Source organism: Molothrus aeneus, chromosome 25, assembly GCF_037042795.1.
Source record: "Molothrus aeneus isolate 106 chromosome 25, BPBGC_Maene_1.0, whole genome shotgun sequence".
Taxonomy (NCBI): Eukaryota; Metazoa; Chordata; class Aves; order Passeriformes; family Icteridae; genus Molothrus; species Molothrus aeneus.
The window spans coordinates 2340783-2359035 of NC_089670.1; the positions used below are offsets into that span (position 1 = coordinate 2340783).

Consider the following 18253-nt stretch of genomic DNA (forward strand, 5'->3'; position numbering starts at 1 on the left):
TCTCCGCCGCTCATTGGCTGTTGGCGCTGCCCGTCATCGCAATGCCGTTAGCCGCTCCGCCCTGCCCGCCAGCCTCCCGCTACCATTGGTTGTCAGGCAAAGCCCGCCTCCTGCTCCCGCTGCACTATTGGTTATTGGAGCTGTCGCTCATTTTGGGGCAGAGGTGGAGCCACGCCTGCCTGTGTAGGCCCCGCCCTTTCTCATGGTCCCTGAGGGACCTTACCCGCCATTAATCATGGCCGAGGTCGGCTCTGACGGGAGATACGGAACGGGGCGGGTCACTGGGCCTGGGGCAGGAGGTCTGGGCTGGATATGGGGCAGCACAGAACCCGAGGTAGTGCAGGAGGGCACCGACAAGTTGTGGAGCAACTGGACCTCGAACCTGTTTTTATTAACCAGTGAGAAGCTGGGGGATGCCCCTAGAGGCCGCAGGACTCCACTAGAGGGCCCCAGTGTTTGGGAGGATCGCCCCCCAAATTGCAAACTTTCACCCTGAAATGGTTGGAAGGGGCAGCCCCAAGGCTCCAGATCCGCCCCAGAATGTTTCAGGAGGTTGGCCCCCATAAAATATTGCGGAAGAGAGCAAATACAGCACTCCTCAGCACACCCCAAAACTGCCCCTGGGACTTCAGGCAGCCTTATTTAGGCAGAACATTGTCTGTGGGTCTGTCTGTGCAGTGGGTGACACTGAGGGCATTGTGAGCACCCCAGGTCAAAATTGGGGCCTTCAAAATGACCCTCTGGGCCCTCTAAATGACTCTTTGAAAGTTTAAAAACGTAAATCTTGGAATGTATAAATGTGGTTTTGTAGCATTAAAATGCCGGTTTGGACCTTGAATTGACTATTTGGTGATTTAAAATCACCAAAGCACCGGTGCTGTTTTCCTTACTTTTAAGGATTGCATTATGTAAATAAAGGTTTGAAAAGCTTGGGGCTGAATCTGAAGAGTAACCCTTTGGACCTGAAGCACAGGCAGAGGCAGGACGAGAGGCACAGGGCTCAAATCCAGACCCAGAGTGACTCGGGAGATGTTTTTTACTCTGGGGGTGACTGAGGCTCCTTGGGCAGGTTCTGAGCTCTCCACCTGGGCAGCACTAAGAGCTGGTGGTCACCCTGGGGCTTGCCATGCACCCCAGCACACCCTGAAGGGCCTTGCAGGGACAAAGGAGTCTTAAACTCAGATTACTAAAGCTTTAGTTTTGGAGAAATCCAGCAAAGTTGGCCAATTTCTAGCTTGGCACTGCCCTGTCGGCAAGGGCGAGTGGCTGCAAATAGAGGCTATTTTCTGTGGGAAAAAGAAGTCATTTCCCCAGGGCCTGGGTATCAGATTAAAGGTGAACATGAAGGCTCCACAGTGGTGGTCACAGATAAACAGGGCCAGGAGAGCAGCTCCTTTAAAAAGGCCTTTATTAAAGACAGCTATGGGTGGAGAACCCAAGGGGTTGCACACACCGCCACTGCTCCCACAGGACGACACTGGGGAGGAGGATGAGTGAAACTTTATCTTTCGGGAGAGCTGGAGCTTCCATCCTCACAAAAGTCCTTAGGAAGACAATGTTGGCTCGTAGTTTAGAGGTATCCTCCAAGCTGAGTACTCTGAAGGTCTGGTGGCAGGACAGAATCTGGCTCTGGTCGAGGCTGGGCGATTTAGTGTGGTTTTGCTGGGTTAAAGTCATAGTTTATGTGCTGGTTTGTTGTTTTGAGAGGGTTCATACAGTTCCCACAGCCTCTCATTTAAATTCAGTCCGGGTGCAAGTCCTCCTGGGAGCAGGGGAGCAGGGAAAGTGGTTCCCGACGGGAATAGATACAAATCCGGGGTGAGACAGAAAGGGGTACAAATACTCCGTGTATGACAGGGAGAGCTACAAATCCAGGATAAAACAGTAACACTTAACAGCGGCAACTAAAGGCAAGTCCTAGAACTCTAACATTCAATATTTAACAACAGACCGACACTTCAAATTAAGACCCTATCAACGTCATTAACATCAAGTAGCAATTACTACTGTGAAAAAGCGCTCTCATCTCCCGGGTTTCATTTCTCACAGCCGTGCCCCCCAGGCCAGCGTGTGCAGGCTCCGGGCAGCGTCGCTGAGCCGCCCGCGGTACTCGAGGCGGCGGTGCAGCCCCGGGGGCACGGCCGCCAGCCCCCGCAGCAGCCCCCAGCAGCCCGCAGCGATGGTGCCCGTGGAGTCGCTGTCGCCGCCGTGCAGCGCCGCCCTGGCACACAGCTCCTCCCAGCTGTCCCCCGCTGCCAGCAGCGCCTCCAGCGCCACCATGGGCGCGTCGTGGCCGCTGCGCCCCGGCCAGGCGTCCAGCGCCCAGCCCAGGTACTCTGTGTCCCGCTCGGCTGGGGACGGCAGCGATGGCACCCGCGGAGGGCCACCGCCTGCCAGGAGCCCGCGGGACTCCAGGTACCTGCAGAGACATGGGGACATCGAGCTCACCGGGGACACTGCTGTCACAGGCAATGGGGTAAGCAGTGACGCTGGGGGTCACTGGGCTGTGGCTTTTCAGCAGCCCCTGTGACCCCAGATAGCTGTGGGGACACTGGGGACAGTCAGGAAACCTGGTGGTTTCCAGCAAGGCACTGGATACCAGTACCACCAAGAACACTAAGTGCCCCAGGAACCCCAGGGACACAGAGGTCACTGTCCCCAAGGATGGCACCTTGGGACACTGGGTGCAGCAGGGACAGACTGGGCATCAGTCAGGGTCAGCAGTGGCACCAGTGACACCCCTGGAATGCCCTGCCAGGACCATCAGAGAGCCTGGCTGGCACCAGTGGCATTAATGGATCCCTGAGCCCTTCTCAGTCTCCTCCCCAGCCCCTCCTTGTGCTCCCGGTGTCCCCCCAGAACCCTCCCAGTGCCTGCTCACCGGTGCCACGCCTCTCCAAAGAATGGCCAGGCAGCAGCATTGTCCTCCACAGACACCCCGGTGCCCTCCACGTAGGCCCGTGCCAGGGGCAGGACCCGCAGCAGCTCAGCCCCCCAGTGCTCTGGGGGTTCACCCCGAGCCCCCAGTGCCCCAAAGAGGGCCACGGTCAGTGCTCCAAGGTACCCTGTGGGGACAGGAGTTTCAGGGGGGTTCTGCTGTCCCCTCCTGCCCTCCCCTGCCAGGCTGGCACTCACCAGTGGGGTGGTGGTGGGTCATGCGCCCGCTCTCGATGCTCACCCGGATCAGAGTTGGCAGCTCTGAGGCATGTGGGTACCTGCACTGGCATCAGACCAGTCCCCACGCCCCTGCTCCTGTATCTCCAGGAATGTCCCCATTCCCATACCACCAACCTTTGTCCCTGCTGTGCCCATTCTCCCAGCCCCATCACGTCCACATCCCACTCTTACCTGCTCTGTGACCTGTGTCCCTCTTCCCTATTGCTGTCCCCATGTTCTCCATCCCCAGCCTCCCAGCTCCAGCACCACACGTCCCCAAGCCCTGGACCTTGTCCTCTCCAGCTCCACCAACCCCATCCATGTCACCCACCCCACTCCTCTCCCTCTGACATCCTCATGTCCCTCTTACCCTACTCCCATCCCTTCACATCCCCTTCCCTCCAGCTCTGACACCCCCATTTCCCCAGCCCCAAACATCCTCACGTCCCCACTCCCCCAGTTCTGACACCCCCTTATCCCCATCCTGTGTCCCTCCCTGTATCCCCCCTTCCACTCATTCTGACACCCACATCCCTGTCCCTGAGTGTCCCCAGTGTCCCCAGGTGTCCCTGGTGTCCCCGTGCCCACCTGAGGCCGATGGCCAGGCTGCGCATGGCAGCCCCACAGCCGGTGCCGCGGGGGTTGAAGGGGATGCGGAAGCCCTGGGGCTCCCCCGGCCGCAGCTGGGAGGTGCCTGGGGAGGGGGACACGGGGGTGTGAGGCTCCCTGAGCCCCCCTGCCCCTCCCTGGCTCCTTGGGCCCTGCTCACCTAGGATGCTGCTGGGTCCGGGCTTGCGTCCCTCCATGTCCCCCATGGCGGCCACGTAGCGGCGAGCCAGCTCGTGCAGGAGGGGATCCCCCTCCAGGCCTGTGCAGGGTGGGAGTGAGGAACCCACCCAGGTTACCCAGGCTGGCAGGGAGAGGCCCCATGAACCCCCCAAATATGAAAGGGGGGAATAAGATCCTCATTGCACCACCCCCAAAAATGTGGGGAAAGGGAACACTGCCCCACAGAGCCTCCAAAACTGGAGGGGAAGCAGGATGAGTTTAGTGGGGAAATGGGGAATCTTCCTGAGCACTGCAGACTGAGTGAGAAAGGGGGACCCTGCCAGGTTCCCAAAGAGGGAGGGGGAAATGTCCCCATCTCCAGCACCCAATAGGGGAGGAAAGGGCACATAAATGAGGAGAACCACACAGACACACTGACAGTCCCCATGCCACCCCCACCTAGAGGAAACAAGGATACACATCCCCCCAAGCCCCCTGAAAACCCCTAAAAAGTGGGGGAAAGTGTAATAAAGATGCCCCAAAGGCCCCCACAGAACTGGACAATCCCAGCAATCCTCCAATTGAGTCAGGGATGTCATGGGGACCTCCCTGACACATCCCAGGCTGTAAGGGAGCACCCAGACACCAACCACACAGCCCAAGGAACACAACAGAGACCCCCCACTCCTCAGGGGACATACAAGGACACCCCCTCCAGTGCCAGCCTGGGGTACAACGGGGACCCCAACCCCATGAACCCCTCCCTTTTGGTCATGGTGTCCCCCACCTGTGGCCAGCCCCTCGGCGGTGGCGAGGTGCAGCACGGTGTCATCGCTGACGGGCCACTCGGGGGGCTCCAGGCTGATGGCTGCCAGCCCCCCCAGCTCAGCCAGCTCGGCGTGGATCTGGGGGCCCGAGGTGCAGTACTCCCAGCGGGCCCCCCGATAGCCCAGGGCATCCCCGACCCCGCTCAGCACCATGGCTGCCTCGTAGGCCTCCACCGAGGGCACCCTGGGGGGACAGAGGGCTCAGGGGGTGCCAGGGGGTGCCAGGGTGTTCAGGGGGAACCTGGAGGGAACAGAGGGCTCAGGGGTACCAGGGGGTGCCAGGGTGTTCAGGGGGAACCTGGAGGGAACAGAGGGCTCAGGGGTGCCAGGGTGAGCCCTCTCTGAGCAGAGGGCTCAGGGTGTGCAGGGTGAGCCCTCTCTGAGCAGAGGGTTCAGGGTGAGCCCTCTCTGAGCAGAGGGTTCAGGGTGAGCCCTCTCTGATCAGAGGGTTCAGGGTGTTCAGGGTGAGCCCTCTCTGAGCAGAGGGCTCAGGGGTGCCAGCAGCAGGGGAAGCCCCAGGGATCCCATGCACTCACCTCTCCTCCATGGTGCAGCAGCTGGGAACGCCTGTCAGGGTCAGGGCACGGGGCCAGTGCTGGCCAGGGGCCCTTAAGGGGACCAGAACACCCCGGGGATGTGGGGTGCAGGGCTGCTGCCCCCACAGTGAGAGGGAGAAAGCAGGGAGGGACTCCAGGGGCAGAGGGAAAGAGAGGCTCCGGGGGCCCCAAATCTCTTTTTAGGGACAAAGCTTTAAACTGTGGTAACAAAGCATCCTCTGAGGGCACAAAACCTAACTTCAGGGTTCAAAGTGTTTTCAAAGCTGAATTTTCAGGGCCCCAAGCCATTTTTTTAAGACCCAAACCTTCTGTTGCAGGGTCTAAAACCCTCTTTTACCACTCAAAGGTTCCACTGCCTGAACCCCTCTAGTCAGGGCCAAAGCTTCACTTCTTGGGGCAAGAGAGGTTCACCTCCATTGCAGGGTCCACAAGGTCATTTGTAGTATCTCACCTATTAATTTTTTTCATGCCTAAAGCCTCTATTTTGGGGCCAAAATCCTAATTTTTGGCCTCCCAATCTCTCTTATATTAGCTGTTGCTTTTTTTAGGGCACAGAGTTTCATCTTCTGTATCCAAACCCTCATTTATTGGACAGAAATCCTGCCTAGGCTACAAATCCACATTGGGATGGTCCTAAACCCCATGTTTCCTTCTGAAGCTCTTAGTTCTGGCTTCCTAATCAGGCTCCTTTTAGGCTACAAAGTCTCATTTTTAGTATCCAAAGAATGTTTCAGCTCACAACTTCTCTTTTGTGAGTTCCAAGCAGGGTTTTTCCTCTCCAAAGCCTTCTTTTCAGGCAATTTGGCTCTTTTCCCAGCTAAAAAAAACCCAACCAACCAACCAACCAAACAAAAAAAAAAAAAAAAACCAACAAGCAAAGCCCTGTTCTTTCTTGCTTGGTCACACTCTACAGAAATTAAAGTGCTACTCAGACAGGTTTGGTCCTGAAGGGAAGTTTACTGTTTCATAACCTCCAGGTTGATGATCATGAAATAACAGAATTCTCAGTAATTGGTGAAACCAGGAGAGCACCAACAAAACTTCTGGAGGGCAGAGTTTGACCTTTTCAAGAAGCTGATTTGGAAACTTCCTTGGGAAGCAGCCCTTAAAAACAGAAGGGGTCCAGGAAGGATGGATGCTCTTCAAGAAAGTCATCTTGAAGGCAGAGCAGCAGGCTGTCCCTGTGGGCTGCAGGAGGAGCTCTTGGGGGTGACAACAGGCCTGGAGGAGCAGGGAACTCCTGAAGGGACTCCTGCTCCTCGTGTCCCAGCCTCAGAGTGGGCAGGGAGCAGCTGGCAGGGCTGGGCAGGTTTCTGCAGTGTCTGAGGGGTCCCTTACTGGGGGCAGCACTCACAGCAGACCCAGGGTGTCACCGACACCTTTTATGGAAAATCCTTTCCTTAGGATCTTTTCTCCTGAGAAGCTGAGAGGCCTCAGGAACAAAATGTAACCAGTGGTTATCTGCTGCTGTGGAATGCAACAGGTGCAGCTGGGATTGGGCTCATGTGGTTGTTTCTAATTAATGGCCAATCACAGCCCAGCTGGCTCGGACTCTCTGGTCACTCACAAGATTTTATTATCATTTCATTCCTTTCTATTCTGTCACAGACATCTTTTATGAAAAATCCTTTCTTTGGGATTTTTCTTCCTGAGAAGCTTCAAGAACAAAATGCAAACAATGGTTATCTGCTGCTGTGGAATGCAACAGGTGGATCTTTGATTAGCCCATGTTAGTTGTTTTTAATTAATGGCCAATCACAGCCCAGCTGGCTCGGACTCTCTGTCCAACACACAAGCTTTTGTTATCCTTCTTATTCTATTCTTAGCCAGCCTTCTGATGAAATCATTTCTTCTATTCCTTTAGTATAGTTTTAATGTAATATATATCATAAAATAATAAATCAAGCCTTCTAAACATGGAGTCAGATCCTCATCTCTTCCCTCAACCTAGGACCCCTGTGAACACAGTCACACTATTCCTTTCAAGCCTTCTGATGAAATCCTTTCTTCTGTTCTTTTAGTACAGTTTTAATATATCATTTTCTTTCACTATAAAATATATCATAAAATAACAAATCAGCCTTCTGAAACATGGAGTCAAGATTCTCATCTCTTCCCTTTCTGACCACATCAGGGCAGTCTGCTGGTGCTCTTTGTGCAAGCTGCTCCCTACTAGAGACACTTTTGGTACTTCCTGCACTCCTCTTCTTCCTCTCTGGCATTGCACAAGTCCCATCACCTGCTCCTCCCTCCTCCAGGCTGACAATCTGCCCTTGTCCCCTCTGTGGTGGCACGAGTCCCCTGAGCCAAGCACCGCTCCTGGTGTCCTCTGCCAGCTTGCTGAGCGTCCTCTCTGCCCCAGCATCCAGTTAGGAAAGACATTAACGAGGACCAGCCCCTGACCCTTGGGAGGTGCTGTTTGTTCCTGGCTCCATACCTGACATGGTGTCACTGGGCAGCCCCCTCAGGGCCTGCCCTCAGCCCTTTTCAGCCACTACTGTCACATCCAGCCCACGTCCCTTCCAGTGACTTAAACTCCATGTTTAAAATTGCTGGATGGGCACATGCAAGCACACAGCTCCCAAAATCCCATCACACAAACATCACACTGTGGGCATTTCCAGCAGCTGCCTCAAAACCTACAAAGAAGGAAACACCCTGTAAATTATTCATACCATGTCACAGCCCACCAGTCAGAGGCATGATGGTCACTGGAAATTGTCATCAGGCTCAATAAAAACACAAGATGATGTGTCAGGGAATTCTTTATGTTTTATTCTTGCCATAACTCTGGCAACCAGCCAAATATTTAGGCCCAAAAGATGTTGGGTAACAAACCCTTAAATTCTACATTAGGCTTCCACGAGTGGTGGCTGACAAGCCCTTAGTTTTGTATAGAGCACTTCAATGATTTCTCAGCTCCTCAGAAGTGCTGGCTAACAAGCCCCAACACACTTCCACAAGCTCCCACAACAAACCTCAGTGTGGAGCATGGGGTAGAATCATTGCCATGCCTTGCCCAGACAAAGCAAGGGAGGAGGTAATAAAGGCAGAAAAGGGAGAGAGAGAACAAAGCTCATCACCAGTCCATAGATCCCATGTTGGTTCTACTGTGGATGGTCTGGAGCAGGCATTGCAAGACAAAAAAAGCCAGAGAGAAAGAGGATAAAGAGCCAGGGGGGCCAATTGGCTTCCTTTTATAGTTAACTTGGTGCCTACCTCTGACACTGACTAAATGTTTTGTGCTGTTTTCTTCATGCATGCACAGCCAGCTCTTCTGGGAAGTGAGCATAAGTGTCAAAGCAGAGCAGGAATTTGCCTCAGTCTTCTCCAATGACCTTTCCTATTGTAATAATCAGAATGTTTGAGACAAAGCATGCTTAGATCTGGTCCTCCACAGGCCAACAAGGGCTTTTAATTCTGGCTTTGGCCTTTCTGCCTGTTGGTTCCAAACAGGTGGGACTTTGTTCCCTTCAGATGCTGTGCTGCTGCAGCATCCAGGCTGTGCTTGTCTGACATGCACCTCTGGGATGCTCAGACCTCCACACTGATAGGTAAGAGTTTGTGATCTCCACAGCCTGGCTCCAGAGGCTGTAGTCCTGCCATGAGGAGGACCTGCCCAGCTCCCTCTCTACTGGCAAGGCTTGCACCCAAGCAAGGCTTGGTGCAGGCACCTCCTGGCAGATCCTGTCAGAGAGCCCTGGAGCTGTGGCACTCCTGGGAGCATGGTCCAGGCCTAAAGGACTGCTTCTCTTCCTCCTCCTCCCTGTTAAATTGCCGCCGTTGGTGCCGCTCGTGATCCAGCTGCAGAGATCACTGCCCCACTGTGGGGATCTGCTCCTGGCTCTCTCCCTGGCATGGTTCCTCTGGCTGTGCATCACTTTAATCCTGCCAGGCACAGCCTGTGGTGCTGGAGAACCTCCCTGGCCCAGCATGGAATGGGCATTTGCTGGTGCTGGTGAGGAAGCTGTCGTTTCTCTCATCTTCAAATCCGAGCACCTGGAGGAGAAAAGAGTTATCTCTGCTTCAGGCATTCCTTGTAGGTTCCTCTGGGACTCAGTCATTTTCTTGGAGCAACAGAGAGATTTCACCGAGGTCACCAGTGGTGAGTTTAATTAAAGTCCTCCCACCATGTCTGCCACTGTCAGAGTGAGTCCTCATCTTTTTACCCCCTATGGCCTCCACTTCACAGAATCCTGGAATTTGGATGAAAGAAATCTCATTCCCACCCCCATGCCATGGGCAGGGACACTTTACACTATCCCAGATTGCTCCAAGCCCCATCCATCCTGGCCTTGGACACTTCCAGGGGCAGCCACAGCTGCTCTGAGCACCTGTGCCAGGGCCTCACCATCCTCACAGGGAAGAATTTCTGCCTAATATCTAAACTAAATCTTGCCTCTTTCACTTTAAAATCATTTCCCCTTGCCCCATCACTACCCTCCCTGCCAAGGAGTCTCTCCCCATCTTTCCCAGGGGCTCCCTTTAAGTCCTCTTCTCTACAGGAGTCATCTTCAAAGAGCAGACAATAGACAGTTTGCACAGGGCAGCACCCTAAACCCCAGCAGGGAAAAGGAGGACTGGAGTGGGAGAGTTCAGAAGTGACAGCATTGAAGGGTGCAGGAAGGAATTGTCTCCTATGGCAGAAACACTCAGGAGGATGAGAGGACAAACAGCTAATTCAGGATAAGGAAATGTTTTCACCCTAAACCCCAGCAGGGAAAGAGGAGGACTGGAGTGGGATAGCATAGGAGTGACAGCATTGAAGGGTGCAGGAAGGAATTGTCCCCTATGGCAGAAACACTCAGGAGGATGAGAGGACAAACAGCTAATTCAGGATAAGGAAATGTTTTCTGACCACACGATCCTGGTTCTTACCTGGCATAAAACAGCAAGTAGGCTTGCTGCCCTAGAACTGTGTGGATGTCACAATTATCCACAGACTCATCGTCCATCTTGTACCACAGCCCATTGCTGGCCTGCAAAGAAAGGCACCCAGCTCTGGGAGAACTGCAGGGTTTGTCTGGGTCACAAATGACACAGATTAAAGGACATACAGATAACAGTGACATACTCCATGCTTTTTCAGAAAGCTAATAACAATTTTATCAGGAACCCATTCCTTTTTGTACTCTAGTTAGCTTCAGGAGGACCTGATTGGTCCTTTAATCAAAGCACTGTCACCATGGCTAATTAAGAAACCACCCTTTTGGTAAACAACCTTATGAGGAAAACAGCTTATTACAAACAGCACCTGTGGGTGGTTTCCATTTGATTATCATTATTTCTCTCCAGCTCCCTAAAGCCTCCCAGAGCAACTCATGGGAAAGCTTATCTAGCTTTCTCTCTCTCTGACCAGACTGTCACATCCACATCTCCACAGCACCAAAGGCAGAAAACTGCCAAACCAGGAGTACACAAATCCAATCAAGCCCCACAGGAGACCTTCTCCCCCCAAACCTTGGCTGCCAGTAACTCTCCTGGGGAGGTTTGTCTTTCCCAACACACAGGAGGGGAGTTGCTCTTTACCTTTGCATAGCACAAGAAGTGTCCTTCAAGACAGGTGTCCCCACTGTGGACCACGATGGCATAAAGGGAGCAGAGGAGGGGTTCTCCAGCTGTGTCTGACATGTATGGCCGAAGGTCCAGGTACTCAGGATACTCCACGAACTGCAGAGAGACCAAGAGGGCTCAGACACGATCCTCAGCTACCACAGTAAATATCCCTCAGCTTGTAATGGCTTGGGTGGCAGCAAACTGCTCTGGCAGAGGTGCTTTGGCTGAGAACAGAGTCCAGCCTTGTCTTTTCATGGCAATTCTCCTCTGCCCAGAAGGGAGCACAAGAATTCCAATGTGAGCATCTTGTGGCAGAGCTTTGGGGAATCTTCTGCTTTGGAAAGAGAAAGTTTGCACTCCACTTGCTTGCACACCTTGCTGATCTTTGTGCCAGTCCACTGGTCAGCCCTTTCCAGGCACAGCGTGAGGACTCGGGGTGCACGATGGACTGTGACCTTCTTGGAGGCAGCAGCTTGCTTCTTACACCTTGAAACCAAGCACAGACCAAGTGCTGAAACGCACCCCATCTTCCCCCAAGAAGGCCAGGCAGCCTTTCCCCTGTCTCACACATCCTTATGCTATTTTAAGGTTATTCAGAGGCATATTAAAAAAGTTGTGCCTTGTTATTGTGCATTCAACCTCCTTGAGAAGATGAGTTCAGTGCTGTGCAGCCCCTCACGCAGGACCTGGTGTTTTTGTGGCATGTGGAATCATCTTACTTGCTACATCTGAAGCACTCTGTCTGATCCAGCTGCTTGGGTGTCACACAGTCCTCCAGAACTGTGATGAGGGTTGAGGCTGCCTGGAGGAGGGAGAGAGGAGCTGCAGGAAATTCTCTCACCCAAACACTTCCCAGGACAAGAAGACTGAGGCAGCTGATGCTGAGGAGGACTGAGGGTGTGACAGTGAACATTTCCCTCATGTCCCAGGGGCTCCCAGAGTCCCCTCTGTGTTGGCACCACTCAGTTCAGCTACCAAAGGCAGGCAGGGGTGTGACTGTGTTCACAGGGTCTGAGGATGAGGGAAGAGATGAGGATCTGACTCCATGTTTCAGAAGGCTGATTTATTATTTTATGATATATATTATATTAAAACTATACTAAAAGAATAGAAGAAAGGGTTTCATCAGAAGGCTGGCTAAGAATAGAAAAAGAAGGAATGAATAACAAAGGTTTGTGGCTCAGACTCTCTGTCCGAGCCAGCTGGGCTGTGATTGACCATTAATTAGAAACAACCACATGTGACCAATCCCAGATGCCCCTGTTGCATTCCACAGCAGCAGATAACCATTGGTTACATTTTGTTCCTGAGGCCTCTCAGCTTCTCAGGAGGAAAAATCCTAAGGAAAGGATTTTCCATAAAAGATGTCTGTGACACAGGGGCATCAGCAGTGAAAACTGATCCTGCCTGCGAGCCTGGGAGCCAGGTGAGTGTTGAGGGAGGGCAGAGGGAAGGAGTGGGAGAATATGCCAAGGGTGCAGGGGGGTTAATGCTTGCTAGTCCAGCCCAAAGCAGCACCATGGGGAGAGCAGTGCCATGGCCTCTGCAGGACACTGAGGACTCTGTGCTTCCCCCTTCCCACTCACCACCAAGCTCCCTTGTGCTCTTAGTGTAGGTTTTTAAGACAAATGCTTTGGTTCTGGAAAGCTACAGGGGCCTTGGGATGTCTTGAAGCTCAGTTGCAAACCTCTTACTCTGATATCCAAAGAGACATCCAGGAAGGCCTTGTAGGAATCGACAACTGCTTGGCAGCTCAAGCACGTGACTGGAAGGAAAATCAAAATTCTGAGTGAAATTAATTGACTGTTCTCGTGGGGTTTCCTACACCAGCTATCACAGCACCAGCTGCTTGTCAAAGATGGACAGAAGGGCACAGACAAGCCAAATAAAGCAGCAGTTGTGGAAACCTACCTCTAGATTTCATGAAGCCCCCAAATATTTGATGCACGATGGTCGTTTCTTGTGAAGAGACGTCCAAGCTGGAAACAAATGGCAAGGCAGAGTCACCTCCTCTGAGGGTTTAGCACTAAAAGGTCTGGACATCAGTTTTCCTTGATGGGAGCACATCAAGGAGTCCAGTGGGGTTGGGAAAACTGAAACTTGCAGTTTGCTGGTGCTTACTGGCAGCTCAGACAAGCTCTGTGCATGGCATCGAGTGTGCAGCGCAAGAACTCGTAGGCATTCTCCTGCCTGCCATACTCAAACTCTTCCCCTATGACTGAGAAAGAATTTAGTAGCTCTCCCCTAGAAGGAGGGAAGACAAAGAAGAAAACCTCTTGGAGTGCCCGAAACAACTTACATTTGAGGTCCCTGAGGACAGCTCCAGGCAGGATGGCGGTGGCTGAGGAGCACAGGACCTTCCTGACGTGTGCTTCCATGGTGCACATCATACAGAAGCCTTGCTGCTGGCCTGAACAGGGGAGGGAGCAAGGAAGGGAGGGACAGAAGCTTCCTAATGGAGATCTTGAAGTTCTAAGAACAGTCTCCACTTCTTTACTCCCCCAACTGCCAGTGTCCCAACAAGCCCAGGACATCTGAGTCCAAAGAAAACATAAATGTTTCTGTGCAGAAATGTTCTGTGCAATAAGGCAAGTGAGTTCAACTTGCAGGGGTAGAAACTTGGGGCTAGAAAGAGGTGCCCCTTGATAGGACAAGCATCTTTTAGATGATGCTCAAAGGACATAAACTCGTGGGGCTGACAAAGAAGGGCTGCTGTTCTCCTAAACCTGATTCCAGGTTCTGGGAATCCTCGGGATGTGCCCAAGAGATTTACAAGGAGATGTTCCTAGAAGCACTCACAGAAATGTTTCTGTGCAGAAAGATTCTGTGCAATAAGCCAAGAGAGTTCAACTTGCAGGGGTAGAAACTTGGGGCTAGAAAGAGGTGCCCCTTGATAGGACAAGCATCTTTTAGATGATGCTCAAAGGACAAGCTCATGGGGCTGACAGAGAAGGGCTGCTGTTCTCCTAAACCTGATTCCAGGTTCTGGGAATCCTTGGGATGTGCCCAAGAGATTTACAAGGAGATGTTCCTAGAAGCACTCACAGGACTGGCTGTGCTGGCAAGAGAGCAGGTAGTTGGCCAGAGGGGGTGTGTATGTCAGGCACTGCAGGATGACATTGATGTAGCAAGTATTGCCCAGGTTGAAGAGTCCTGCTCCAGGTGTCTGTCTTTGCTGCCAGTCCATGGAAATCTTCTCTGGGGGCAAAATCCTTTGTGGCAGAGCCATTCCCTCAGCACTGCCTGCAGGGAAACAACATTTGAAAAGAGGTGAGACAATTTTCAAGTTGTTCCTTAGAACCATATTCAAATGTTAAGTTGTCTGCAGGAGCACCAAGGACAACAGCTCCAGTCACCAACTCAGAAACATCAGGGAAAGCCTAAAACCCTGCTGACATCTACTGGTAGGGAAGCAGTTTTGGAAAACTCTCTGTTCCCCTGTGTACTCTGCCAAAAATCCATCAAACCCACTCTGATTTCTGGGCCTTCCTTTCCCTTTGGAATCTTGTATTTCCAGGACTCACAGGAGCTGTTCCACTATGCAGTCATCGCTCCTCTCGGGAACAGAGGGGAGACCTTTGGAAGACAAAGCTCCAGGAAGATCTCCTCCAAAAAGATCAGCTCAGCACCAATCCCATCACTTGAAGGGAAAGGAAACAATTGCAGCTCAACAAACTTATTTAGAAACCCCAAACATGACCCACAAAGCACCTTCAGCTATCAAAAAAAGCTTGGGTGGTGCTTGTAGCTGTTGTCAAGGATGAAGATTTTTTGGAAAAAGGCAGGTCCACAGTGGAAGGAGCCTAGATATCCTGAAGGCCAGCTCAGCCCAGGCAGCTTTCAGTGGCTCTCTCCTCAGGATGCCAAACTCTGGGCAGGTGAGATCACAATTGCTGGGCCAGTGCCATATCTCTGCCTCTTTGTGACATGAGGCCACAGAACCCCCTGGTTTCACAGCCCAGGCACTTCTCACAGCTGGAAGTCACTGGAGCAGATGCTGTCTGTCTGTCTGTCTGTCTGTCAGCAGAGCTCCCGCCTCCTCCAGGAGCTCCAGCAGCCAGAGGCCTCAATTTGCTGAGGGCTGCAAATGAGCCTGGTCGTGGTTTAAGTTGGCACACTTGGAGTGCTGGGGGTTTCTGTTCCACTCTTCCCAGCTTCTTCCAGGCTTTTAAGCCCCTAAAAATCCCTTTTTGGAGGAAGAGCATTTGGCTGTGGCAGTGAAGCATCCTTTGAGGGCACAAACCTCACTTCAAGGCTGTCACTATAGGACACAAAACAACATGATGTGCACACACCGCTGCTCTGAAGGTGAAAAAAGGGAATTTCATTTTCTGACTCCAACATTTAAAGATTTCCAAAAGTGACATCGGATTGGAGGGTGACAGTGCCACCTCTCCAATGACACTGGACAAACCAACAGCTCATCACATTTCTCCTCCTCCATAAAAGAATGCAAAACAATCAGTTATTTACAGAAAGTGTGTGAGAAAGTTCATTACAAAAATGTAAACATCAGAAGGCTTAGAAAATCTTAAAAAATCAGGGTGACATTTTCATTTCCAAAAGCCCATTTTCAGTTCTCACAGACCCAGTTTGAAGACCCAAAGCCCCTTTTGGAGGGTCCAGAGCCCTCTTTTACAGCTCAGAGCTTCCACTAGGATGCCTAAAGCCCTCTAGTCAGCATCAAAGCTGACTAGACATTGACATTGTTTTTTGAGTCCAGAGAGGAACCAGCAGCTTCACCTCAACTTTGTAGAGAGGCTCTGTGAGAGTGAAAAAATGTCTTAAAACAAATTAATTCCTGTTGCCCTTTGGGTGTGATGTAAGTGAGTTTGTACTTAGAAGGGGAAGGTCAGTGAAAACTTTCAGTCCTGACACTGCTGATTTGAGAGCAGGAAAAGTTTGCAGCTTGGCTCTGTGCTACCTCCAGAAATGGGGGAATTTTGAGCTGGGCTCAGAGTGTTTCCTTATTTTGCAAGTTGGTTTTTTGGGCTTTTTGAAGAAAAGTGAATTCCAGCACTGCCTCTTCCCTCTAGAACATTTTGTGTGGGACCAGCTGTTGAATGTTCTGTGTTTTGTAACAGGACTCCATGAGACTGAAAATGCCTGAAGGTGCATGGAACTGTGCTGGGACAGAAAAAACCTTGGGTTTTTCCTGGTAAGAGGAATGGCAGATTTGTATTTCCAAACCAGCTGTGGTTGGTAAAACCAGCACTGGAAGATAAAAGAAACAGTGGGAAGGATTCCACTGATTGGTGAATGAAAAAAGATATTTGCTTCTACAAATAAACTTTAGGTTTGCTGATAAATGAAATTAGACATTGAGAGATGAAAGAAATAATGGGGAAGAAAAACCCTTAAATCCCATAAGAATTAAAAATGAAAAAGGAGGAACATTAGAGGGGAATCTTTGGGATCAGGTGTTTTGGGAAGTCTGAACCTCTCAAGTACCTCAGTTAATGGGGAAAGAGAGAAGGGAAATGCAGCTGGGAAATTGGGATAAAAAGGAGGCTGCATCCTCCAAAAATTTGAGAGATCGCAGGGGAATGCCCCATGGCCTCTCCCTTTATTCGAATAAACCCTTAAATTCCATAAGAATTAAAGATTAAAAGGGAGGGTTGAACATGAGAGGGGAATCTCTGCTATCAGGTGTTTTGGGAAGTCTGTACCTCTCAAGTACCTCAGTCAATGGGGAAAGAGAGAAGGGAAATGCAGCTGGGAAATTGGGATAAAAAGGAGGCTGCATCCTCCAAAAATTTGAGAGATCGCAGGGGAATGCCCCATGGCCTCTCCCTTTATTCGAATAAAGCCAAAAAGGGCTCCTCTGTCTCCTTTTCAGACATAAACCTCGGGTGTTTGTAGATTAATTTTCCTAACACTGGGCACTGTCAGAGCCCATCAGAACAACCACACGAGAGCGCTGCCGGCTCACAAAAGGAGGAGAAGCACGGAGATCAGCTCGGAAACAGCCCGAGGGCAGAGCTGGAAGTGTCCCTGCTCCCAAATAACCTTTGTCAGGACAGCAAGTGTTCACTGCCCTTCCCCTTCTAAGTACAGACTCTTATTTACAGCACACCCAAAGGGTGGGACACAGCGTGAATTCCTGGGCTCTAAGAAGTCTTTTCACTCTCCCAGAGGCTGCCTACAGACTTGAAAACATCCGGTGAAAACAGAGCTGACAAAAGTGCTCAGCGGAGAGAGAGAGAGAGCTCCTGCTGCCTCCAGCTTCAGCTGCACCCATCGAACCACCCTGGTGTGTTCCCTTTCCTTCTCAGCACTGGGTCCTGTCATAACCCTGCAGCCTCACAGAGTCAGGATGCAAACAGAACAGCACCAGGCTCTGCTCACACGCTAAAGTTACCAGGACTAAGAGCTCAACAGCCTGGAGTTCACATTCCCACCACAACACTTCAACAGGCAAATAGAAAGCACCAGGCACTGCTCACACACCCAAAGGTACCAGGACTGAAAACTCAGCAGCCTGGAGATTGCATTCCCACCATAACACTTCAACAGGTCTGGCCCATAGAGCTCCTTGCTAGGAAAAGCAATTAAATTCACCAAGGACCACCCAATGTGTGCAATCAAAACTGGTTTCTTTGCTGAAGAGAGGGACTATAGGCAGAAATGGGATTCCCTCCTCCAAAATAGAAAACATGCAGGGGTTGATCCCATAAAAAGGTTGTTACTGGGCTCTACCTGCCCTGGTAGGGTGGGCAGGGGCAGGGAGGCAAGGAGAGGCCAGGGGAGAAAGGGCCAGGCAAGGCAAGGCAGGGAATGGATACACAAGGGATGGGCAGGCAAGGCAAGGGCACAGAGGGGTCAGAAAGGCAGGGCAAGAATATAGAGGGGTCAGAAAGGCAAGGCAAGGACACAGAGGGGTCAGAAAAGCAAGGCAAGGACACAGAGGGGTCAGAAAAGCAAGGCAAGGACATAGAGGGGTTAGAAAGGCAAGGCAAGGACACAGAAGGGTAAGAAAGGAAAGGCAAGGCAGGGAATGGGCACACAAGGTCATGCCAAGCAAGGGACAGGCAGTCAAGGACACAGAGCAGTCAGAAAGTCAAGGCAAGGACAGAGAGGGGTCAGAAAGGCAAGGCAGGAACACAGAAGGGTAAGAAAGGAAAGGCAAGGCAGGGAATAGGCACAGAAGGCCATGAAATGCAAGGAACAGGCAGGCAAGGCAAGGCAGGGACACAGAGGGGTCAGAAAGGCAAGGCAAGGACACAAAGCAGTCAAAGTCAAGAGGAGGACACAGAGGGGTCAGAAAGGCAAGGCAAGAACACAGAGGGGTCAGAAAGGCAAGGCAAGGCAAAGAAGAAGAAGGCAAGGCTTTGAAAGGCAAGGGAAGAAAGGAGCAGGCTGGTGAAGGTTTGAAAAGCAGCAGAAAGG

The 18253-nt window shown here is 51.7% G+C and overlaps 1 protein-coding gene across 1 annotated transcript; it reads right to left on the reverse strand.

The window, feature by feature from the left end:
* Positions 1-1391: 1391 nt before the first annotated feature.
* LOC136566443 (ADP-ribosylhydrolase ARH1-like) lies at positions 1392-5313 on the reverse strand. The gene is made up of 7 exons (XM_066565586.1): positions 5288-5313; positions 4712-4935; positions 3926-4024; positions 3745-3850; positions 3136-3215; positions 2882-3065; positions 1392-2419 (listed from the first exon to the last, which is right to left on the reverse strand). The coding sequence occupies exons 1-7, from the start codon at positions 5296-5298 to the stop codon at positions 2044-2046; spliced, it is 1080 nt and encodes a 359-aa protein (XP_066421683.1). The 5' UTR covers positions 5299-5313; the 3' UTR covers positions 1392-2043.
* Between the last annotated feature and the right edge of the window lie 12940 nt (positions 5314-18253).